At 43.2% G+C, this 26,397-nt stretch overlaps 1 protein-coding gene across 1 annotated transcript in view; it reads right to left on the bottom strand.

Moving 5' to 3' along the window:
- Positions 1-531: 531 nt before the first annotated feature.
- LOC110523058 (gamma-aminobutyric acid receptor subunit gamma-3) overlaps positions 532-26,397 on the bottom strand; it is a 130,157-nt gene continuing 104,291 nt past the window's right edge. The window contains exons 4-6 of the mRNA XM_090236717.1: positions 3,548-3,685; positions 827-979; positions 532-545 (exon numbers count right to left, since the gene is read on the bottom strand). Coding sequence (XP_090092843.1) covers positions 532-545; positions 827-979; positions 3,548-3,685 — 305 coding nt within the window. The remainder of the gene's footprint in view (positions 546-826; positions 980-3,547; positions 3,686-26,397) is intronic.

Below are 26,397 nucleotides of genomic sequence, written 5' to 3'. Positions count from 1 at the left end.
TCCAAACCCAGGCAACGCTGGGACAATATGAGACTCCCAATCACCGTGGTCTTCCTAGTTAGTCTACTCTATCAAGTATGCCCCACTACCGTGGTCTTCCTAGCTAGCCTACTCTATAAAGTATGCTCCACTACCGTGGTCTTCCTAGTTAGCCTACTCTATAAAGTATGCTCCACTACCGTGGTCTTCCTAGTTAGTCTACTCTATAAAGTATGTCCCACTACCGTGGTCTTCTGTGCAATAAAAGTTTAAGATATGTGAAGTAGCCATAAACTGATCATAACCCAAATGTTAGAATGTTTGTGTGTGGCTCAAAACTTGATGAGTTAATATTGCATTTAATCTAAGGCCAGTACTGTGCTGGGTTTGATGCGTTAGAGATATTGTCGATCGACTTTGCCCTACCAATATTTTCATGTAGGCTGGGGTCAATCAAAGCATAAACAGCTTTCGATATACTCAAGTATTTCGCTGACTTCCAAGCATATCTGAATTCACCGAATCATGATATAAAGATTATAAAGGTAAATCCTAGATGTGTAATCCTTTCAGGAAAAAAATACAAAAATTACTGAAATGCCAAAGAATTAAATCCTTCAGTATTTCACAGTTGTACATGTACTAGTTATTTTTTAAGGGCAACACTACTTCAGTAAAGCCTGCAGGCATCATAATGCATTGTAAGACCTAGAGACTCATGCCACTCCTCAAATGTTTGTCATGACAAGGAGTGGCATGGTGGCATAAACAGACTGGTACCCAGCCTAAGGACCTAGAAGTATAACCTAGTAAAAGTAGGTAAAACCGCTCAGTGAGGTTCGCCTACCTAGAGCTGTTCTGGCTGGTGTGGCGTCTTTCTTGATCCAGAAGGAGACCCAGGAGAGCACCACAGTGAGGATACATGGGATGTAGGTCTGGATGGTGAAGTAGCCCATCCTTCTGCTCAGGTCAAAGAACACTGTCATCACTATGTAATCACCTGGGGAGAAGAGGAGAACATGGACTGAATGGCTTGGACCCTATAACCTGGGGAGAAGAGAAGAACATGGACTGAATGGCTTGGACCCTATAACCTGGGGAGAAGAGAAGAACATGGACTGAATGGCTTGGACCCTATCTCCTGGGGAGAGGAGAAGAACATGGACTGAATGGCTTGGACCCTATAACCTGGGGAGAAGAGAAGAACATGGACTGAATGGCTTGGACCCTATCACCTGGGGAGAGGAGAAGAACATGGACTGAATGGTTTGGACCCTATCACCTGGGGAGAGGAGACGACAACATGGACTGAATGGCTTGAACCCTATAACCTGGGGAGAGGAGAAGAACATGGACTGAATGGCTTGAACCCTACAACCTGGGGAGAAGAGAAGAACATGGACTGAATGGCTTGAACCCTATCACCTGGGGAGAGGAGACGACTACATGGACTGAATGGCTTGGACCCTATCACCTGGGGAGAAGAGAAGAACATGGACTGAATGGCTTGAACCCTATAACCTGGGGAGAAGAGAAGAACATGGACTGAATGGCTTGGACCCTATCACCTGGGGAGAGGAGAAGAACATGGACTGAATGGCTTGGACCCTATAACCTGGGGAGAAGAGAAGAACATGGACTGAATGGCTTGAACCCTATAACCTGGGGAGAAGAGAAGAACATGGACTGAATGGCTTGGACCCTATAACCTGGGGAGAGGAGACGACAACATGGACTGAATGGCTTGGACCCTATTACTATTAGTTCCAACACGGACTGAAACCATGACAGTAGTAGAACCAACATGGACTGAAACCATGACAGTAGTAGATCCAACATGGACTGAAACCATGACAGTAGTAGATCCAACACGGACTGAAACCATGACAGTAATAGAACCAACATGGACTGAAACCATGACAGTAGTAGTTCCAACACGGACTGAAACCATGACAGTAGTAGATCTAACATGGACTGAAACCATGACAGTAGTAGAACCAACACGGACTGAAACCATGACAGTAGTAGAACCAACATGGACTGAAACCATGACAGTAGTAGATCCAACATGGACTGAAACCATGACAGTAGTAGATCCAACATGGACTGAAACCATGACAGTAGTAGAACCAACACGGACTGAAACCATGACAGTAGTAGAACCAACATGGACTGAAACCATGACAGTAGTAGAACCAACACGGACTGAAACCATGACAGTAGTAGAACCAACATGGACTGAAACCATGACAGTTGTAGAACCAACATGGACTGAAACCATGACAGGAGTAGATCCAACATGGACTGAAACCATGACAGTAATAGAACCAACATGGACTGAAACCATGACAGTAGTAGAACCAACACGGACTGAAACCATGACAGTAGTAGAACCAACATGGACTGAAACCATGACAGTAGTAGATCCAACATGGACTGAAACCATGACAGTAGTAGATCCAACACGGACTGAAACCATGACAGTAGTAGAACCAACACGGACTGAAACCATGACAGTAATAGAACCAACAAATCTATTCAAAGATCCAATGCAGCCATTTTGTTTCTCAATATCAAATCATTTCCATGTAACAAAAGTTACTTTATTGTTCTAAATTAAAATGGTAAAATGGCATTTTTTGCGTCTTAGCAAAGAACAATTTCTCTAGCAAGAATATGGGAGTGGTCTGAGTTGGAGGGAAAAACAAAAATGTAATGAAGTAGCGCTTGTAGTGATGATGTAGGGAGCTAACGTGCAACAGAAATGCTGTGTTCAAAACAACTGGGAACTCGGAAATCTCTGACTTCAGACTTCAGTGCGTTCAAGACAACTAAGAACTCGGGCGAAACAAACACACTCTGACTGGAAAAATCCTTTTGAATGGTCCTCCAACTCTGAATTCAAAGTCTGAAACTCTGCATCTATCTAAAGCTCAGACTTTCCAACCTGAAGATCACTGATGTCACGATTTGAACTAGTTTTTATGTATTTATTGAGTTCCCTTTTGTCTTGAAAGCACAAAAAAACTGTGGTTGCACAATTATGCAAGGACCAGAGCTCGTGAAGAGTTATCTTCACAATAATTTAAGGGTTTCTTGCAGTCTCTGTCTGCTGAAGAGTCTATAAAAGTTCAATGGAATTTTGGAGTCAAAAGGAGATTGTTCCTCAATGCGGAGAAAAGTAAAATGGATTAAATCGGGTGTTGGAGAAGTTGCTACCGAATGGGGAGGACAACAGTCTGTGGATTTGGGGAGTTCCTCCCATTCTTCTCTGCAGATCCTCTCAAGCTCTGTCAGGTTTGATGGGGAGCATTGCTGCACAGCTATTTTCAGGTCTCTCCAGAGATGTTCGATCAAGTTTAAGTCTGGGCTCTGGCTGGGCCTCTTACTCTTACAAATTGCTAAGGGTAAACTCTGCAAGAGATGTCAGTTTAGAGGGATAGAGAGATAGTGACCAACAGGAGACAGGGTATCAGTTAACATCTTTATTCATGACTCAGAACACTCACATACACATTCATTAAAATAAATTATTACCAAATATAACACTAATGGTAAACAACCTTACCTGCTGTTGTCTTGACTATGTGTGAGGTGTTGCGTAGTCCCATGAAGTCAAACTGATAGAGTCTCCAGGACCTCTGGTCGGATGTCTCCACGGAGTTCTTCCTCCACTTGTAGATCATTTCATCTCTCGGGTAGCCATCTGGAATTACACAGAGCAGGTTAATGAGGTGTGACTACCCATCTGGAATGACACAGAGCAGGTTAATGAGGTGTGACTACACATCTGAAATGACACAGAGCAGATTAATGAGGTGTGACTACCCTTCTGGAATGACACAGAGCAGGATAATGAGGTGTGACTACCCATCTGGAATGACACAGAGCAGATTAATGAGGTGTGACTACCCTTCTGGAATCAGACAGCATTGAGACCTCTCTATTCTATCTCTCTTTCTCCACCTCCCCCTCCCCCTCTCTCTTTCTCCACCTCCCCACCTCTCTCTTTCTCCACTTCTCTCTTTCTCCACCTCCATCTCTCTTGTCTCTCCCCCTCTCTCTTTCTCCACCTCTCTCTTTCTCCACCTCCACCTCTCGTCTCTCCCCCTCTCTCTCTTTCTCCACCTCTCTCTTTCTCCACCTCCCCACCTATCTCTTTCTCTACCTCCCCCTCTCTCTCTTTCTCCACCTCCCCCTCTCTTGTCTCTCTCCCTCCCTCCACCCTAATAATAATATTAATAATGTATTGTATCCCTTTCTGAAAATGTGTTTTACATCTCAAATTCAACAACACAGCATCACCATAGTGATGCTAGATGCTCCTACAGACAGACTGATAGGCCCAGGGTGACATTAGTGTATTTGGTTGGAGCACAGCGAGCTATTGAAAAGACAGTCTGAATGAAGAAGACAGAGTGGGGAGGAAAGCAGAGGTTTGGTTCAATACAGGAGCCCATTCATCTTTGTGTTAAGGGATGGCCTTCCCATCTGATCATCGCTTTCATTGAGGACAGGCTTGAATTGTGAGGATGACCACAATTTATTTTCATAATGAGCCCAAATCTATTGTTTTTCTACACAATGTTGCAAAAAATAAATGTTGTGATCTATACAATAAACACAAGTACAGAAAAATGGATAAGTGTGTGGCGGTATAGCAGCAACAGCGGCATCTAGTGTTCAAAATAGGGTACTTTCACACTACTTTGTGGTAAATAATTTATCTGAATAGGGGAGAAAAAAACACCAGATTCACAGGGAATAACTTACATAGTATGGAGCAGCAATACTCCAAGCCACAGCTCCATACTACCTGACAAATATAGAGGACTGTTTCCTCATGTCTTACTCATTGGTAGGCAAAAATTTGGATCCAAATTGGATTTTGGATACTATATTTATTGAATATTATCGGAATCCTATCAATTAAAATGGCAAATTTGGGTGCAATTAATTAGCATAAGTTCTCTGAGATAAAATTATTTTCAACAAAATAATGTTGCAGGAATGCTAAGTAATTACAGAAACGACTTCAGAACAATCTGAGATGGTGGGTATCAAAATCATATTTTCCTGTGCTTTTTGAAGTGGAATGATCCTGGACAGTAATGTCATGAGGTTGTTTCAGTAGCTACCCAGCTAGCACACAATGTTCTGAGAACCATATGTTTATTAGATCTTGGTGAGAGTATAGTTCTTTTGCATACAACCTTGCCACAACTTTCTGGAAATGGTGCAGGATAGTTTATTGGCTTTGGAGCGCACTCAGCACATTTAAGGAACTTGGCAAAATAATATTATTTTCTTGGTATTTCATTACTGTAACAGAAGGTTTCCTAAAAGTTCAAACATGGTAACATTTCATTAACATTTTGGTAATGTTCTAGGAATGTTCTCAAATAGATCAGAGAACGTTAAGAAGCAACGTTCTTCTTGGTGAAGTTCAGACCTTCAGCACAACGTTTCCTACAGGTTTCCTCATCATATTCAAAGTGGAACTGACAGCATTTTATCAACATTAAATCTATTTAAAATCTGTTTATATTATATATTATATATATTATATATACCCTCAGCAAGAATATGCCAAGTTTTTCTATAAAATTATTATTATTATATATTTTTTTTACATTTTCTGGGAAGCGAGCACTTAGATATGGTCATTTTTCACGTTTTCATACTTTCCTAGAATGTTTGGGAATGACGTAGAGTAAGGCATTTGTGGAAATTCTATAGCGATATACAGTGGGAAAGCAGCTGTGCTTTTTGACAATTAGTAGACACTGCAGTAAATAAAACCCAATAGAAATGTGTCAGTCTTGTACAGGACCGGACTCTATACAGACCAAATCAAATCAAATCAAATTTTATTTGTCACATACACATGGTTAGCAGATGTTAATGCGAGTGTAGCGAAATGCTTGTGCTTCTAGTTCCGACAATGCAGTAATAACCAACAAGTAATCTAACTAACAATTCCAAAACTACTGTCTTATACACAGTGTAAGGGGATAAAGAATATGTACATAAGGATATATGAATGAGTGATGGTACAGAGCAGCATAGGCAAGATACAGTAGATGGTATCGAGTACAGTATATACATATGAGATGAGTATGTAAACAAAGTGGCATAGTTAAAGTGGCTAGAGATACATGTATTACATAAGGATACAGTCGATGATATAGAGTACAGTATATACGTATGCATATGAGATGAATAATGTAGGGTAAGTAACATTATATAAGGTAGCATTGTTTAAAGTGGCTAGTGATATATTTACATCATTTCCCATCAATTCCCATTATTAAAGTGGCTGGAGTTGAGTCAGTGTCAGTGTGTTGGCAGCAGCCACTCAATGTTAGTGGTGGCTGTTTAACAGTCTGATGGCCTTGAGATAGAAGCTGTTTTTCAGTCTCTCGGTCCCAGCTTTGATGCACCTGTACTGACCTCGCCTTCTGGATGATAGCGGGGTGAACAGGCAGTGGCTCGGGTGGTTGATGTCCTTGATGATCTTTATGGCCTTCCTGTAACATCGGGTGGTGTAGGTGTCCTGGAGGGCAGGTAGTTTGCCCCCGGTGATGCGTTGTGCAGACCTCACTACCCTCTGGAGAGCCTTACGGTTGAGGGCGGTGCAGTTGCCATACCAGGCGGTGATACAGCCCGCCAGGATGCTCTCGATTGTGCATCTGTAGAAGTTTGTGAGTGCTTTTGGTGACAAGCCGAATTTCTTCAGCCTCCTGAGGTTGAAGAGGCGCTGCTGCGCCTTCTTCACGATGCTGTCTGTTTGAGTGGACCAATTCAGTTTGTCTGTGATGTGTATGCCGAGGAACTTAAAACTTGCTACCCTCTCCACTACTGTTCCATCGATGTGGATAGGGGGGTGTTCCCTCTGCTGTTTCCTGAAGTCCACAATCATCTCCTTAGTTTTGTTGACGTTGAGTGTGAGGTTATTTTCCTGACACCACACTCCGAGGGCCCTCACCTCCTCCCTGTAGGCCGTCTCGTCGTTGTTGGTAATCAAGCCTACCACTGTTGTGTCGTCCGCAAACTTGATGATTGAGTTGGAGGCGTGCGTGGCCACGCAGTCGTGGGTGAACAGGGAGTACAGGAGACACACAAGCTCACAGAACGTAACCGTCGAGTGCTGACGCTGGTGCGTCCAAATCGTCTGTCCTCGGGTTGCAAAACTCACTACTGAGTTCCAAACTGCCTCTGAAAGCAACGTCAGCACAAGAACTGTGAACTGTGAGCAGCTGCACACCTGGCTAAGATCACCATGCGAAATGCCAAGCATCGGCTGGAGCGCTGTAGAGCTTGTCGTCATTGGACTCAGTGGAAGCAAGTGATGAATCCCACATTACCATCTGGTAGTCCGATGGACAAATCTGGGTTTGGCAGATTCCAGGAGACCACTTCCTGCCCGAATGCATAGTGTCAACTGTAAAGTTTGGCGGAGGAGGAATAATGGTCTTCGGCTGGTTTTCATGGTTCGGGCCCACTAGTTCCAGTAAGGGGAAATCTTAACGCTTCAGCAAACAATGACATTCCAGACAATTCTGTGCTTCCTACTTTGCGGCAACAGTTTGGGGAAGGCCCAATCCTGTTTCAGCACGACAATGCCCTGGTGCACAATTTGAGGTCCATACAGAAATGGTTTGTCGAGATATGTGTGGAAGAACTTAACTGGCCTGCACCTGACCTCAACCCCATCGAACACATTTGGGATGAATTGGAATGCTGACTGCGTTCCAAGCCAACACCAGCTCCCGACGTCACTAATGCTCTTGTGGAAACAAGACCCGCAGCAATTTTCCAACATCTAGTGGAAAGCCTCCCCAGAAGAGTGGAGGCAGTTATAGCAGCAAAAGCAACTCCATATTAATGCTCATGATTTTGGAATGAGATGTTTGGCCAGCAGGTGTCCACATACTTTTAGTCAAGTAGTGTAGCTAGAGTCTAGCACAATGTCTATGATTCATTGTGGTTCAAGAAGACAAAAAAAATGTAAATTTTACCCTAGTCTGGTCCAATCAATATGGTCTAATTGCTGTGCTATTCACACATTCAACTGAGTCTATTCATCTTGATGCTCGCAGCATCAACTATATTCATCTAAAATGAACAATTAAGGGACAACGGCTGATTTCAGGGAGAGAAAAAAAACCTGGTCATTTGCAGAGCTGACCTCAGGTTTCAATGAAGGTCTGTAGAGCTAACCTCAGGTCTTAATGAAGGTCTGAAGAGCTAACCTCAGGTCGTAATGGTCTGTAGAGCTGACCTCATAGGTCTTAATGGTCTGTAGAGCTAACCTCAGGTCGTAATGGTTTGTAGAGCTAACCTCAGGTCGTAATGGTTTGTAGAGCTAACCTCAGGTCTTAATGAAGGTCTGAAGAGCTAACCTCAGGTCGTAATGGTCTGTAGAGCTGACCTCATAGGTCTTAATGGTCTGTAGAGCTAACCTCAGGTCGTAATGGTTTGTAGAGCTAACCTCAGGTCGTAATGGTTTGTAGAGCTAACCTCAGGTCTTAATGAAGGTCTGAAGAGCTAACCTCAGGTCGTAATGGTCTGTAGAGCTGACCTCATAGGTCTTAATGGTCTGTAGAGCTAATCTCATAGGTCTTAATGGTCTGTAGAGCTAACCTCAGGTCGTAATGGTTTGTAGAGCTAACCTCAGGTCTTAATGAAGGTCTTGTAGAGCTAACCTCATAGGTCTAACCTCATAGGTCTTAATGGTCTGTAGAGCTAACCTCATAGGTCTAACCTCATAGGTCTTAATGGTCTGTAGAGCTAACCTCATAGGTCTTAATGGTCTGTAGAGCTAACCTCATAGGTCTAACCTCATAGGTTTTAATGGTCTGTAGAGCTAACCTCATAGGTCTAACCTCATAGGTCTTAATGAAGGTCTGTAGAGCTAACCTCATAGGTCTAACCTCATAGGTCTTAATGAAGGTCTGTAGAGATAACCTCATAGGTTTTAATGGTCTGTAGAGCTAACCTCATAGGTCTAACCTCAGGACTTAATGAAGGTCTGTAGAGCTAATCTCAGGTCTTAATGAAGGTCTGTAGAACTAACCTCATAGGTCTTAATGGTCTGTAGGGCTAACTTCATAGGTCTTAATGGTCTGTAGAGCTAACCTCATAGGTCTTAATGGTCTGTAGAGCTAACCTCATAGGTCTTAATGGTCTGTAGAGCTAACCTCATAGGTCTTAATGGTCTGTAGAGCTAATCTCATAGGTCTTAATGGTCTGTAGAGCTAAACTCAGGTCTTAATGAAGGTCTGTAGAGCTAACCTCATAGGTTTTAATGGTCTGTAGAGCTAACCTCATAGGTCTTAATAAAGGTCTGTAGAGCTAACCTCATAGGTCTTAATGAAGGTCTGTAGAGCTAAATTAAAATGGTTAAAATTGGTTAAAATTAAATATCATATGGCAAAATTGTATGTTTAAATTAAACACGGGTCTATGGGAATAGTAAAGTCCTCTACCAAATTTGATATTTCATAAAATCTCAACAATTCACAATCATTTGGATATGATGGATCTGGCTTTTCAGACTAAGGTGAAGAGGCGATCATGACAGGTGAGGAGGTTATCATGACAGGTGAGGAGGTTATCATGACAGGTGAGGAGGTTATCATGACAGGTGAGGAGGTTATCATGACAGGTGAGGAGGTTATCATGACAGGTGAGGAGGTTATCATGACAGGTGAGGAGGTTATCATGACAGGTGAGGAGGTTATCATGACAGGTGAGGAGGTTATCATGACAGGTGAGGAGGTTATCATGACAGTTTAAATGCTAATATTCTATCAGCCCAGTTTACATCCTGCTTCTGATGAACAGGAAAAACTGAATCAGAGCCTAAATAATCCTGAGTGACACGGTGGTATAATGATAGGTGGAGACGAACACAGAGCAAAATGCCACTGCATCAACCGCAAGACAAAAGCAGAGAGGGGGAGAGGGACAGAATGGGGAGAGGGACAGAGTGGGGGAGAGGGACAGAGTGGGGGAGAGGGACAGAGTGGGGGAGAGGGACAGAGCTGGGGAGAGGGACAGAGTGGGGGAGAGGGACAGAGCTGGGGAGAGGGACAGAGTGGGGGAGAGGGACAGAGTGGGGGAGAGGGACAGAGCTGGGGAGAGGGACAGAGTGGGGGAGAGGGAGAGAACAGGGTAGGGGGAGAGGGACAGAATGGGGGAGAGGGAGAGAATGGGGGAGAGGGAGAGAGTGGGGGAGAGGGAGAAAACAGGGTAGAGGGAGAGAGTGGGGGAGAGGGAGAAAACAGGGTAGAGGGAGAGAGTGGGGGAGAGGGAGAAAACAGGGTAGAGGGAGAGAGCAGGGTAGAGGGACAGAGCTGGGGAGAGGGAGAAAACAGGGTAGAGGGAGAAAACAGGGTAGAGGGACAGAGCTGGGGAGAGGGAGAAAACAGGGTAGAGGGAGAGAGTGGAGGAGAGGGAGAGAGTGGGGGAGAGGGAGATAACAGGGGAGAGGGACAGAGCTGGGGAGAGGGACAGAGCTGGGGAGAGGGACAGAGCTGGGGAGAGGGACAGAATGGGGGAGAGGGACAGAATGGGGGAGAGGGACAGAGCTGGGGAGAGGGACAGAGTGGGGGAGAGGGAGAAAACAGGGTAGAGGGAGAGAGTGGGGGAGAGGGAGAGAACAGGGTAGAGGGAGAGAGCAGGGTAGAAGGAGAGAGTGGGGGAGAGGGAGATAACAGGGTAGGGGGAGAGAACAGGGTAGAGGGAGAGAACAGGGTAGAGGGAGAGAACAGGGTAGAGGGAGAGAACAGGGTAGAGGGAGATAACAGGGTAGAGGGAGAGAGTGGGGGAGAGGGAGAGAACAGGGTAGAGGGAGAGAGCAGGGTAGAAGGAGAGAGTGGGGGAGAGGGAGAGAACAGGGTAGAGGGAGAGAACAGGGTAGAGGGAGAGAACAGGGTAGAGGGAGAGAACAGGGTAGAGGGAGAGAACAGGGTAGAGGGAGAGAGTGGGGGAGAGGGAGAGAACAGGGTAGGGGGAGAGAACAGGGTAGGGGGAGAGAACAGGGTAGGGGGAGAGAACAGGGTAGAGGGAGAGAACAGGGTAGAGGGAGAGAACAGGGTAGAGGGAGAGAACAGGGTAGAGGGAGAGAACAGGGTAGAGGGAGAGAACAGGGTAGAGGGAGAGAGTGTGGGAGAGGGAGAGAACAGGGTAGAGGGAGAGAACAGGGTAGAGGGAGAACAGAGGGAGATAAAGAAAGTGAAAGGGGAAGTGGAGGAGAGGGTTGGAGAGAGAGAGAGAGAGATCAGCCGAAGGGTATGAGGAATGTGAATGAGCTTCTCCTACAATGCAAGGGTGGAATGAGCTTCTCCTACAATGCAAGGGTGGAATGAGCTTCTCCTACAATGCAAGGGGGGAACTTTGTTCCGCATCCCTCCATTTATTATCTTTGTCTGAGTTCAGAGCCCCAACAGAATACTTTTCAAAGGCGAAAACCTGGCTTACACGGGCAATATGCAAATCCTGTAATACAAACAAATGATCAGCGATCTCTCTGGACCAGAGGCAAGCAGGTCAAACACTAAGCAGTAACAATGCACAGCGGAGACACTCATTTATATTCAACCTCATTCAAATCATTCATTCATGAGATCTGGTTGCCTTAATTGATGAATTAAAAGTTCCCTTTTGGACGGATGTAATAAGACAAAGAGCTTGAAGGGGAACTTCACCCGCTGATTTGGCCTCGTTTTTTGGCTTGCTCCTCAAGAAATGCTGGCGGCCATGACAGAAGCCAAACGTGAGTTGGCTTGGGGGTGTGGTTTGATGTGGGTGTGTCCTTGCCACCACCAAGACACACCCCATCTGTCAGAACCTTGTCCGCAGCGGTTTCCTCTCCACTCAGTCACAACAAACCTCCTGCAGGTTGAGTTCAATAACTACAGGCAGATGTACGGTGAGATGCCAGAGCTCCAGTTGTGTACCCCCTCTAGCACCAGGGTTAGAGCACTCTCAAATGTTGTTTTTTGCCATCATTGTAAGCCTGCCACACACACACACACACACACACACACACACACACACACACACACACACACACACACACACACACACACACACACACACACACACACACACACACACACACACACACATTTATTAAAACATAAGAATTTGTGTGAGTTGTCGTCACAACCAGGCTCGTGGGAAGTGACAAATAGCTCTTATAGGACCAGGGCACAAATGTAATAATCAATCATTTTGCTCTTTATTTAACCATCTATAAAACCTTATTTGTTCATCAGGTTAATGAGAAGGGAGTGCTTGAAAGGATGGACATAACTCTGCAATGTTAGGTTGTATTGGAGAGAGTCTCAGTCTTAAATCATTTTCCACAGTCTGTGCCTGTATTTCGTTTTCATGAGGGCCGAGAATCTACTCTCACATAGGTACATGGTTGCAAAGGGCATCAGTGTCTTAACAGTGTGATTTACCAAGGCAGGATACTCTGAGCGCAGCCCTATCCAGAAATCTGGTAGTGGCTTCTGATTACATTTTCACAGAACCACTTGTTGCAATTTCGATGAGTCTCTCTTGTTCAGATATTGGTAAGTGGACTGGAGGCATGAAACGAATTAACGACTCCGTTTCGGGAAAGTACCTGCTTAATTGAGCACCCAACTCACTCAGGTATTTCGCTTTATCACGTTTGACATTGTCCATAAGCTTGAGTTCATTTGCAAACACAAAAAAAAATCATACAATGATGGAAAGACCTGTGTGTTGTTCTTGTTAATGCAGACAGAGAGGAGCTCCAACTTCTTAATCATAGCCTCAATTTTGTCCTGCACATAGTTGCGGAGAGTCCCTGTAATCCTAGATTCAGATCATTCAGGTGAGAAAAGACATCACCCAGCCACTCATGTGAGAAACTCATCATGCAAGCAGTCAGACAAGTTTAAATTATGTTCAGTTAAAAAAACTCTCAATTAAAAAAAACCTGTCAATACTTTGCCCCTTGATAACCTGCGCCCTTCTGTATGCTGTAGAAGCGTTACATGGTCGCTGCCCATATTGCTGAAAATGCACAAGAGTTCAGGGCCCTTGTTTTAAGTGAACCCTTTTCACTGTAGTGTCCAAAACACCGTTCGAGCTGTCAGGTATTCCCTTGGCAGCAAGAGCCTCTCGGTGGATGCTGCAGTGTACCCAAGAGCCTCTCGGTGGATGCTGCAGTATACCCAAGAGCCTCTCGGTGGATGATGCAGTGTACCCAAGTGACATCAGGAGCAACTGCTTGTATGCGCGTTACCACTCCACTATGTCTCCCTGTCATGGCTTTTGCGTCATCAGCACAGCTACGTTTGGTAACATAGCATTAGTGGAATTTCTGCGAGACGGTTCATGTGATTGGATATTAATTATTTGACATTGTGTTATTTCGCAGAACACTAGATGGTTTCAAATTTGGCAGTGAAACAAGGCTACTCAGGCTAGAGAATAAAAAAAACCTCACCTAAATGTACAGCCCCGTTGGAAAATGGACCGTTTGAAACTGTTTAAAAAATCAAATGTGAATCACATTACGACGGCATTAACCCAGGTTGGGAATACCTGCTACAGATCAATATGAGAATGCTGAGTTTCTGTAGATATTCTAAACTAAGTGTTTTGATAACTTTTAAATGTAGTAACAGGTCCATATAGAATAAACCATCCTTTACATAATACCATAGAAGAAGTGTCAGTATCAAGCCTGTCTGTCAGAGTAAAACCATAGAAGAAGTGTTATCCTGTGTGATGTCCCGTATATAACAGGAGTTCCCTGATCCAGAACCATCCTTTACATAAAACCATTGAAGAAGTGTTCTTCCTGTGTGATGTCCCATATATAACAGGAGTTCCCTGATCTAGAACCATCCTTTACATAAAACCATTGAAGAAGTGTTCTTCCTGTGTGATGTCCCGTATATAACAGGAGTTCCCTGATCCAGAATATACAGGGTTTCTCCCTCCCCATATGTACTGATCCTGGTTCAGAATACACAGGGTTTCTCCCTCCCCATATGGACTGATCCTGGTCCAGAATATACAGGGTTTCTCCCTCCCCATATGTACTGATCCTGGTTCAGAATACACAGGGTTTCTCCCTCCCCATATGGACTGATCCTGATCCAGAATATACAGGGTTCCTCCCTCCCCATATTGACTGATCCTGGTTCAGAATACACAGGGTTTCTCACTCCCCATATTGACTGATCCTGGTCCAGAATACACAGGGTTTCTCCCTCCTCATATTGACTGATCCTGGTCCAGAATATACAGGGTTTCTCCCTCCCCATATTGACTGATCCTGGTCCAGAATACACAGGGGTTCTCCCTCCTCATATTGACTGATCCTGGTCCAGAATACACAGGGTTTCTCCCTCCTCATATTGACTGATACCTGATCCTGGTCCAGAATACACAGGGTTTCTCCCTCCTCATATTGACTGATCCTGGTCCAGAATACACAGGGTTTCTCCCTCCTCATATTGACTGATACCTGATCCTGGTCCAGAATACACAGGGTTCCTCCCTCCTCATATTGACTGATCCTGGTCCAGAATACACAGGGTTCCTCCCTCCTCATATTGACTGATCCTGGTTCAGAATATACAGGGTTCCTCCCTCCCCATATGGACTGATCCTGGTTCAGAATATACAGTGTTCCTCCCTCCCCATATTGGCTGATGCCATTCAATAATTTAAAAAAACACAAGACAAGTAAAAGTTGTCTAGTGAAATGTTAATGCAGTGCCAAGTCTTTCTCTCCATTCAGAGACATCAGTATCTGTCTGTCAGAGTGCCAGGTCTCACTCCATTCAGAGACATCAGTATCTGTCTGTCAGAGTGCCAAGTCTTTCTCTCCATTCAGAGACATCAGTATCTGTCTGTCTGTCAGAGTGCCAGGTCTCTCTCCATTCAGAGACATCAGTATCAAGCCTGTCTGTCAGAGTGCCAGGTCTCTCTCCATTCAGAGACATCAGTATCAAGCCTGTCTGTCAGAGTGCCAAGTCTTTCTCTCCATTCAGAGACATCAGTATCAAGCCTGTCTGTCAGAGTGCCAAGTCTTTCTCTCCATTCAGAGACATCAGTATCAAGCCTGTCTGTCAGAGTGCCAAGTCTTTCTCTCCATTCAGAGACATCAGTATCAAGCCTGTCTGTCAGAGTGCCAAGTCTTTCTCTCCATTCAGAGACATCAGTATCAAGCCTGTCTGTCAGAGTGCCAAGTCTTTCTCTCCATTCAGAGACATCAGTATCAAGCCTGTCTGTCAGAGTGCCAGGTCTCTCTCCATTCAGAGACATCAGTATCAAGCCTGTCTGTCAGAGTGCCAAGTCTTTCTCTCCATTCAGAGACATCAGTATCAAGCCTGTCTGTCAGAGTGCCAAGTCTTTCTCTCCATTCAGAGACATCAGTATCAAGCCTGTCTGTCAGAGTGCCAAGTCTTTCTCTCCATTCAGAGACATCAGTATCAAGCCTGTCTGTCAGAGTGCCAGGTCTCTCTCCATTCAGAGACATCAGTATCAAGCCTGTCTGTCAGAGTGCCAGGTCTCTGTCCATTCAGAGACATCAGTATCAAGCCTGTCTGTCAGAGTGCCAGGTCTCTCTCCATTCAGAGACATCAGTATCTGTCTGTCAGAGTGCCAGGTCTCTCTCCATTCAGAGACATCAGTATCTGTCTGTCAGAGTGCCAGGTCTCTCTCCATTCAGAGACATCAGTATCTGTCTGTCAGAGTGCCAGGTCTCTGTCCATTCAGAGACATCAGTATCAAGCCTGTCTGTCAGAGTGCCAGGTCTCTGTCCATTCAGAGACATCAGTATCTGTCTGTCAGAGTGCCAGGTCTCTGTCCATTCAGAGACATCAGTATCAAGCCTGTCTGTCAGAGTGCCAGGTCTCTGTCCATTCAGAGACATCAGTATCTGTCTTTCAGAGTGCCAGGTCTCTCTCCATTCAGAGACATCAGTATCAAGCCTGTCTGTCAGAGTGCCAGGTCTCTCTCCATTCAGAGACATCAGTATCAAGCCTGTCTGTCACAGTGCCAGGTCTCTCTCCATTCAGAGACATCAGTATCTGTCTGTCAGAGTGCGAGGTCTCTGTCCATTCAGAGACATCAGTATCAAGCCTGTCTGTTAGAGTGCCAGGTCTCTGTCCATTCAGAGACATCAGTATCTAGCCTGTCTGTCAGAGTGCCAGGTCTCTGTCCGTTCAGAGACATCAGTATCTAGCCTGTCTGGAAGTTGTCACATCTTGCAAGTCTCCATATATGTTTCTGTGAACACACACATAGTCACTGTTCTATTACCAAAGGCAGTTTGTGTTTGATATCACTTGTCTTATGCTGAAGTTTGAACAGGTCAGACTAAACCTACTTAATTCTGATCTCCCCATCAACAACAGTTGGTGAGCAGACAAGAGGTGAGGCTGGGGGGTGAGGTCTTTGAGAGCAACCCAATGATGGGTATGGCAGCATAGAGCAGCTCCTGGCCCCTCAAAGATACTGGTTGGTCACGCAAACACACCGAGTACTGATTACATTATCCAACGGTGGTAATGATTAGCCTGGTGGAACCAACGCGGTGTTCATCTTTCTATTTCACTTCAGACATCATAAAATGTGAAGCAGAATAGCTGCCTGTTTGAGTATTTTTTTAAATAACGTGTTACAATGTTTGTGTTAGCGCCTGTTCATTACATCATGCATAGCTGTTCTTCATTTGGCCTAAATTAAATGTTCACCGTTGGAGAACATTGTGACATTTCAATTAACTGCCACATGACTATAGAAATTGAAACATTGTGATTTAAGAGACACAAAGTAACAATAGTTTGACAAAATATGCCAGAGAGATTCACAAGACTATAACGTTGGAATGTTGTAAAGCGCTGTCCTACGCTGTCTGGTGTGGACACTCGGGTGAAGCCGTTGAATAAAATTAATTGTATATATTTTTTGGCTTTTGAACATGTTTTAAATATGCTATAGGTCTACATGTCTGGCCTGTATAGTTTGGACTATCCTTTTCGTAATGGATGAGACATCAAAACAACTTATAAAAACCTATTCACTTTACTGTCATTCTGAAAATGATTTTTCTAAATCAGCTGATGATTGTTGAAACCGAGTCTTAAATTGAATGTCTAATTTTACACATTATTATATTAATTATTAGTAATAAATAACACTGCCATTAAAATACAAGGAATTAAAAGTGTTTAATGTCACATGATTTTAGGCAAGTAAAATGTTTCAATGTATTAAAATGTTACATTCCCATGACGCCAAAACGACGGTTGTAGTTTTAGGAGGTCATACTTAAATGTAAAATACTAATAGGCAGACAAACAAAATAAGTATTTTATTAAATGAAGATTCTCACCAAGACAGGCAGACAGTCCAGACAGACAAACAGAACAGTAAGCTATACATTGCACAAGAAGAATACAGGCTATATTAAGAGAATGAATGTAAATGTATGACGCTAATGAACAATAACTTGGCTCAATTGATTACCTTAGAAACGATCCTCTTTGAACTGCCAGATCTGAATAAATGGGTTGGATGGAGAAGAAATGGGTTGGATGGAGAATAAATGGGTTGGATGGAGAATAAATGGGATGGAGGGAGAATAAATGGGTTGGATGGAGAATATATGGGTTGGATGGAGAATAAATGGGATGGAGGGAGAATAAATGGGATGGATGGAGAATAAATGGGTTGGATGGAGAATAAATGGGTTGGATGGAGAATAAATGGGTTGGATGGAGAATAAATGGGTTGGATAGAGAATAAATGGGTTGGATGGAGAATAAATGGGTTGGATGGAGAATAAATGGGTTGGATGGAGAATAAATGTGTTGGATGGAGAATAAATGGGTTGGATGGAGAATAAATGGGATGGATAGAGAATTAATGGGTTGGATAGAGAATAAATGGGATGGATGGAGAATTAATGGGTTGGATGGATAATTAATGGGTTGGATGGAGAATTAATGGGTTGGATGGAGAATAAATGGGTTGAATGGAGAATAAATGGGATGGATGGAGAATAAATGGGATGGATGGAGAATAAATGGGTTGGATGGAGAATAAATGGGTTGGAAGGAGAATAAATGGGTTGGATGGAGAATAATTGGGATGGATGGAGAATAAATGGGTTGGATGGAGAATAAATGGGTTGGATGGAGAATAAATGGGTTGGATGGAGAATAAATGGGTTGGATGGAGAATAAATGGGTTGGATGGAGAATAAATGGGATGGATGGAGAATAAATGGGTTGGATGGAGAATAAATGGGTTGGATGGATGGCTTCGATAGTCCAAGTCCAGCAATCAAATGGAAAGTCGTTCATATGCTAATAATCAAAATAGTCTGCTTAAAAATATCTTGCATTCATTATTCTTAGAGAAAGTCAGAACAAGCTCCAAAGGATCCTGAACCTGAATGAAGGCTACACCTACAGACGGGAATAACAGACAGCAAATACATCCTTCTGGAAGAGCACCGAATATGATGCTTTCCAATGCCGAGGTGCATAACCCTCACTGATCGGGTGATATCCAAGTTATTTGGAGAACACAACCATATACTGGACCCGGATTCTGATGCGAAAATGTGATTAATGGCCTGAAGGAGAGAAGACTGGAGACCCAGGAAGAAACCGACCAAGTTGTGGAACGTGGTACACACGGCTTGCCCGTGTCTGTTTGGAGAGAAAATATAGGATTTAAAACTGAAACAAAATGTACTTCAGGAAAGTTTTCAGACCCCTTGACTTTTTACACACTTTGTTACGTTGCAGCCTTATTCTAAAATGTATTAACTCGTTTTTCCCCCAACCCATCATCAATCTACACAAATTACCCCATAATGACTTGGAGGGCCTGTGACAGGGTGATACAATAGACAGCCAACTGGTAAACTGCATTTTGTTCTGAAGAAAGGACGAAGCTTTCTGCTAAAACACTTCACAAGCAAAATGACTATACTAGTTGTATCTGCTTGGCTGGGGAATTCATCTACTAGTTTATTAAACTGGTTTTTATTTAATATACATTTTCACATTTAAACGTAACACACATTACCTGTCGTTGTTGATGAAGCCGTCTGTGTCAACAGGGCAGTAACTCGGCTCACTATCAGAGGCCTCATAATGGTGTGTCCTTTTCATAAGAGTCGAGGGAGACTGGCTACAACGGAGGAACTGTCACAACTTGTGTCGTAGGATTATGAGACTAATTCCGTGCTTTACTGGTGTAGATTGACTGGTTCCCGATTGGATTAGATTCAGGCTATTACACTATGCAACCAACTGTGACATGTTTTACTGTGGCCATTTGCTATGGTCAGCTGTTGTAGTCAGACATGAGTTAGCTAGTACCACCATAGCCGCATCCAGTATTTATTTATGCCCTGGACATGGACTGCACCTCGGAGGCTAATGTGACTGTTTTGTTATTACACTAACTTATAGTGGCATGGAACTACGATGACATTGCTAAAGTAGGCAAATAATTAGTAGGAAACAACATTGCCATTTTACGTCGTCCTATTTACTTTAGAGAGATGCCATTACTGTTACTAGCAGGGTTTCGAAAGAAAAAAGAAGCTAGCAATGCTAACGTTAGCTAGTTAAAATATGGTTATCCCCTCAATTTTAGTTAGCTGGTTCAAGTTAAACTGCATCTAAAGTCAATCTGGCAACATAACAATCATGACAAAAGGTTTTTCCTACAAATGATTTGCCTTATTTTGAAATGTGTTTCCAAGAGAAATCAGAGTTGTATTGAGGTAGGCTAATGTTAGACAGCTAGTTATGCTAGCGATGATAATGATTATCAAAATATACATAACCAGCAGTTTATGGTTTCGCCACCGGTATATTAAATAAATAAAACAATTCACCACCACTGGGGACCAACAAACTCCAACCACCTATTCCACATATGGGTACTAAGGTCCAACAACAGAGCCATCGCTTAATGAGAGGTCGACACGTCTGGTTAGCAGATACAGTGCCTTGCGAAAGTATTCGGCCCCCTTGAACTTTGCGACCTTTTGCCACATTTCAGGCTTCAAACATAAAGATATAAAACTGTATTTTTTTGTGAAGAATCAACAACAAGTGGGACACAATCATGAAGTGGAACGACATTTATTGGATATTTCAAACTTTTTTAACAAATCAAAAACTGAAAAATTGGGCGTGCAAAATTATTCAGCCCCTTCATTGTTCTTCCTCTGTCAACCATGGTTACCTGCAAGGAAACACGTGCCGTCATCATTGCTTTGCACAAAAAGGGCTTCAAGGCAAGGATATTGCTGCCAGTAAGATTGCACCTAAATCAACCATTTATCGGATCATCAAGAACTTAAAGGAGAGCGGTTCAATTGTTGTGAAGAAGGCTTCAGGGCACCCAAGAAAAGTCCAGCAAGCGCCAGGACTGTTTCCTAAAGTTGATTCAGGTGCGGGATCGGGGCACCACCAGTACAGAGCTTGCTCAGGAATGGCAGCAGGCAGGTGTGAGTGCATCTGCACACACAGTTAGGTGAAGACTTTTGAAGGATGCCCTGGTGTCAAGAAGGGCAGCAAAGAAGCCACTTCTCTCTAGGAAAAACATAGGGGACAGACTGATATTCTGCAAAAGGTACAGGGATTGGACTGCTGAGGACTGGAGTTATTTTCTCTGATGAATCCCCTTTCCGATTGTTTGGGGCACCCAGAAAAAAGCTTGTCCGGAGAAGACAAGGTGAGCGCTACCATCAGTCCTGTGTCATGCCAACAGTAAAGCATCCTGATTCCATTCATGTGTGTGGTTGCTTCGCAGCCAAGGGAATGGGCTCACTCACAATTTTGCCTAAGAACACAGCCATGAATAAAGAATAGTACCAACACATCCTCCGAGAGCAACTTCTCCCAACCATCCAGGAACAGTTTGGTGATGAAACAATGCCTTTTCCAGCATGATGGAGCACCTTGCCATAAGGCAAAAGTGATAACTAAGTGGCGTGGGGAACAAAACATCAATATTTGGGTCAATTAATTGACAGCATGCCAGGGCAGATTGCAGAGGTCTTGAAAAAGAAGGGTCAACACTGCAAATATTGACTCTTTGCATCAACTTCATGTAATTGTCAATAAAAGCCTTTGACACTTCTGAAATGCTTGTAATTATACTTCAGTATTCCATAGTAACATCTGACAAAAATATCTAAAGACACTGAAGCAGCAAACTTTGTGGAAAATAATATTTGTGTCATTCTCAAAACTTTGGCCACGACTGTAAAATAAAGAAAGAGTTCAATGCATGGTGTGTGTCGGCCAGCCAAGCCTCAATGCATACAGGGATAAGACCCACAATGAATGGACTTACAGTGAGGTCGGAAAGTATTCAGACTCATTGACTTTTTCCACATTTTGTTACATTACAGCATTATTCATCATCAATCTACACACAATACACCATATTGACAAAGCAAAAACTATATTTTTTTGAAACGTTTGCAAATGTATAAAATAAAAAACGTAAATAGCACATTTACATAAGTATTCAGACCCTTTAATCAGTACTTTGTTGAAGCACCTTTGGCAGTGATTACAGCCTGGATTCTTCTTGGGTATGACGCTACAAACTTGGCACATCTGTATTTGGGGAGTTTCTCCCATTCTTCTCTACAGACCCTCTCAAGCTCTGTCAGATTGGATGGGGAGCGTCGCTGCACAGCTATTTTCACGTCTCTTCAGATATGTTAGATTGGGTTCAAGTCCAGGCTCTGGCTGGGCGACTCAAGGACATTCAGATACTTGTCCCGAAGCCACTCCTGCATTGTATTGGTTCTGTGCTTAGGGTTGTTGTCCTGTTGGAAGGTGAACCTTCACCCCAGTCTGAGGTCCTGACCACTCTGGAGCAGGTTTTCATCAAGGATCTCTCTGTATATTGCTCTGTTCATCTTTGCCTCGATTCTGACTAGTCTCCCGGTCCCTGCCACTGAAAAACATCCCCACAGCATGATGCTGCCACCACCATGCTTCACCATAGGGATGCCAGGTTTCCCCCAGACGTGATGCTTGGCATTCAGGCCAAAGAGTTCAATCTTGGTTTCATCAGACCAGAGAATCTTGTTTCTCATGGTCTGAGAGTCCATTAGGTGCCTTCTGGCAAACTCCAAGGGGGCTGTCTTGTGCCTTTTACTGAGGAGTGGCTTCCGTATGGCTACTCTACCATAAAGGCCTGATTGGTGGAGTGCTGCAGAGATGGTTGTCCTTCTGGCAGGTTCTCCCATCTCCACAGAGGATCTCTAGAGTGACCATTTGGTTCTTGGTCACCTCCCTGACTAATGACAGTCAGTTTGGCTGGGCGGACAGTCTTGGTGGTTCAAAACTTCTTCCATTTAAGAATGATGGAGGCCCCTGTGTTCTTGGGGACCTTCAATGCTGCAGACAATTTTTGGTACCCGTCCCCAGATCTGTGCCTCTACACAATCCTGTCTCGGAGCTCTACAGACAATTCCTTCGACCTCATGGCTTGGTTCTTTTCTCTGACATGCACTGTCAACTGTAGGACCTTATATAGACAGGTGTGTGCCTTTCCAAATCATGTCTAGTCAATTGAACTTACCACAGGTGGACTCTAATCAAGTTGTAGAAACATTTCAAGTGTGATCAATGGAAACAGGATGCACCTGAGCTCAATTTCGAGTCTAATAGCAAAGGGTCTGAATACTTAGGTTTTTTTTAATCAATTTGCAAACATTTATAATAACCTGTTTTCGCATTGTCATTATGGGGTATTTTGTGTAGATTGATGAGAAACAGTTGTATTTAATTCATTTGAAAATATATATTTTATGTTATATATAATAAGGCTTTAACGTAACAAAATGTGTAAAAAGTCAAGGGGTCTGAATACTTTCCGAATGCCCTGTATATTAACCAGCCTCATCATAGACTGTGATATCATGACAATGAATGACTCTTACCACAAAACCAGCCTGAAGCAGGAAGCACACTAGAATCCTGTAATTGCTTGGCTTTTTTAAATGTCACCTACAATTCCATTTAATCCTTGACATCGTTGAGATAATAATATACCCAGAATGCATTGTGGCTCTGAAATGAGTAATTTTTCTGCAGGACTATGAAAACATGAATAAATTAACAATAATAATCAATTGCAGTAAGTGACCTGTGCTGAAACCTACAACACAGATCTATTGTTTCTGCCAAGACAAAGGGCCTGTGCTGAAACCTACAACACAGATCTATTGTTTCTGCCAAGACAAAGGGCCTGTGCTGAAACCTACAACACAGATCTGTTGTTTCTGCCAAGACAAAGGACCTGTGCTGAAACCTACAACACAGATCTGTTGTTTCTGCCAAGACAAAGGACCTGTGCTGAAACCTACAACACAGATCTGTTGTTTCTGCCAATACAAAGGACCTGTGCTGTAACCTACAACATGGATCTGTTGTTTCTGCCAACAGTTGAATATAAAAGGACAGTCAAACACTGTTTAGGAAATGAAATGCAATCATAAAATCCAAACCATGCCTGGTAAACTCACTTGCCAACTCCCTATAACACATTCCAACAGCACCTTCCAAAGACCCTATAGCACATTCAGACACATTCAAGCCAACACTCTAGAATTGTACCAAACACTCAACCAACACTAAATCAGAGATGTTCAGGGAATCTCTCCAGTATTTTTCCTCAAACATCATCACTCAACAAAACAAACAACCTAGTCTTTGAGAGATGGCACAACCACTTCTGGAGAATACCATGAGGTAATAAAACTATGCAAGGCGCGGATTTAGTGACCTGAATGCCCAAGGTAGAATATATTCTGCAGGCCACCCCATGTCTATTTAACAAAATCACGACACATCAGCATATCATTGCAGCAAGGTTTTCAGAACTATTGAAGTATATTTTTCAGAACTATTCTGGATCATGGTCTAATCTCACATAACTATTCTGGATCATGGTCTAATCTCACAGAACTATTCTGGATCATGGTCTAACCTCACAGAACTATTCTGGATCATGGTCTAATCTCACAGAACTATTCTGGATCATGGTCTAATCTCACAGAACAATTCTGGATCATGGTCTAATCTCACATAACTATTCTGGATCATGGTCTAATCTCACAGAACTATTCTGGATCATGGTCTAATCTCACAGAACTATTCTGGATCATGGTCTAATCTCACAGAACTATTCTGGATCATGGTCTAATCTCAGAACTATTCTGGATCATGGTCTAATCTCACAGAACTATTCTGGATCATGGTCTAACCTCACAGAACTATTCTGGATCATGGTCTAATCTCAGAACTATTCTGGATCATGGTGTAATCTCACAGAACTATTCTGGATCATGGTGTAATCTCACAGAACTATTCTGGATCATGGTGTAATCTCACAGAACTATTCTGGATCATGGTGTAATCTCACAGAACTATTCTGGATCATGGTCTAACCTCAGAACTATTCTGGATCATGGTCTAACCTCACAGAACTATTCTGGATCATGGTCTAATCTCACAGAACTATTCTGGATCATGGTCTAACCTCAGAACTATTCTGGATCATGGTCTAACCTCACAGAACTATTCTGGATCATGGTCTAATCTCACATAACTATTCTGGATCATGGTGTAATCTCACAGAATAATCCTGGATCATGGTCTAACCTCACAGAACAAGAATCTCACGATGTCTCCAGTGCGCTATTCTAGCCCGGTGTCGGGCTAGAATGGGCATCCAGCAAGGAAGGAGGGTGCCGGCTCAGCACTCCTGGTCTCCAGTGTACCTTCTTGGACCAGGATATCCTGCGCTGGTTTTGAGTACTGTGTCTCCGGTGAGTCTACACAGCCCAGTATGTGCATTTGGGAGAAAATAAACATCCAGCCAGGAGGGGTTGTGTCAGCTCTACACTCCAGACTTCCAGTACGCCTTCACATTCCAGTACGTCCTGTTCCTGCTCCCCGCACTCGCCCTGAGTTGTGTGTCACCAGCCCAGTACCACCAGTGCCGACACCAGGCCTACAGTGCGCCTCGGCAGTACAGAGCATCCGACAACAGTACCCAGATCTCAGTTTTACGAGGGTATGTTTGGCAGCATGAGTGAAGGATGCTTTGTTGCGAAATAGGAAGCCGATTCTAGATTGAGCTGCAACGTGGTTCAATGTGCCAGTAACTCAGCACAATCTACTTTTTCATTTGTTCAAATTGCCGATGTTTTATTCAGAATCATGAAGAGCTAGTATAACAAATGTGAATCGTATAAATTTTTTTTATGAATGTGAAAATGATTTTTACATTAGCCACATACAACAAATCGTTTCCACATGACATATAAAGCACGCAAATATGACTGAAAAGAATGCCTGAATACTTTCCACATAGATATCTTTTTAAAACCTCAGTGAGAAACAACGGTGGAGGCGTCACGTCAACAACCACGATCTTGTTCTTTCATTTAATTTACAGTAAGATCATTTTAGCTTGAGTTAGTTTCGTCCCCCTTATTGCGTGGCAACGTGTGACATTTTCGATTCATTTTGGTCATCAGAACAAGAGAGCTCAGTTTGTTGTTTTTGTAAAGTTGTGACAGTGTTTCCTGACAAAGATTGGTTTATATACTTGTTGATCCTCACAGACTAGCTGGAACTGGTATAGCTACCAAAAGTTACTCGAAGTTCCCACCTAAAGCTGCCAAGGTCAGTGTTTCCCTAGCGCAGGTGAAAGATCTTTTAAACCAACAAAAATCATTCTACAAGGAGCCTTTACAACAATTTCTTCCAGGGAGTGCTTGATGAAACAGGGCTGAAAAAAGATGACAACTGGTCCACGAGAAACGACATCAGCACTGTCTGTGAATCTATGTTAACAACGGCAGGGAAAAAGGATTCTCTACTATAGAAGAAGGTAAAATAACATTGTTGTGGAATCCCAGAGTCTCCACATGAGACGGAAAAAAAAAAAAAACGGGAAAATGATCGATGAAAAGCCAAAAGTGCTGATATCAGCCATGAAAGCTGCCAGAGAGCACGGGGACATTGTTTCCATCGGCTGTGACAGGCAAATTGTCCGCCTGGCGAGACTAGCTCACTTACACTCAAACGTTTCTGATTGACTGACGAATAATTTTTTTACATCTCAGATAAGCTACTGATGAAAGGGTGAAAGATAAGCTACATATATTAATGGGCTTAGATGGGCTTAGAAATAAGGTTCATGAAATCAATAACTTGTTTACATCAGATAACATTCATAACATTCACACCATCTCTGACACTAATATATTTCCTTTGATGATACAGTAGTAGCAAGGGATATAACGAATACCTATTATTATTATTTTTTTTAAAAACTTTATTTAAC

This window comes from Oncorhynchus mykiss, chromosome 5 (genome assembly GCF_057628025.1).
Source record: "Oncorhynchus mykiss isolate SJ-2025 chromosome 5, ASM5762802v1, whole genome shotgun sequence".
NCBI classification, from domain to species: Eukaryota; Metazoa; Chordata; class Actinopteri; order Salmoniformes; family Salmonidae; genus Oncorhynchus; species Oncorhynchus mykiss.
Note: the sequence above shows the minus strand (reverse complement) of the source record. Positions and strands in the feature narration are given on the sequence as shown.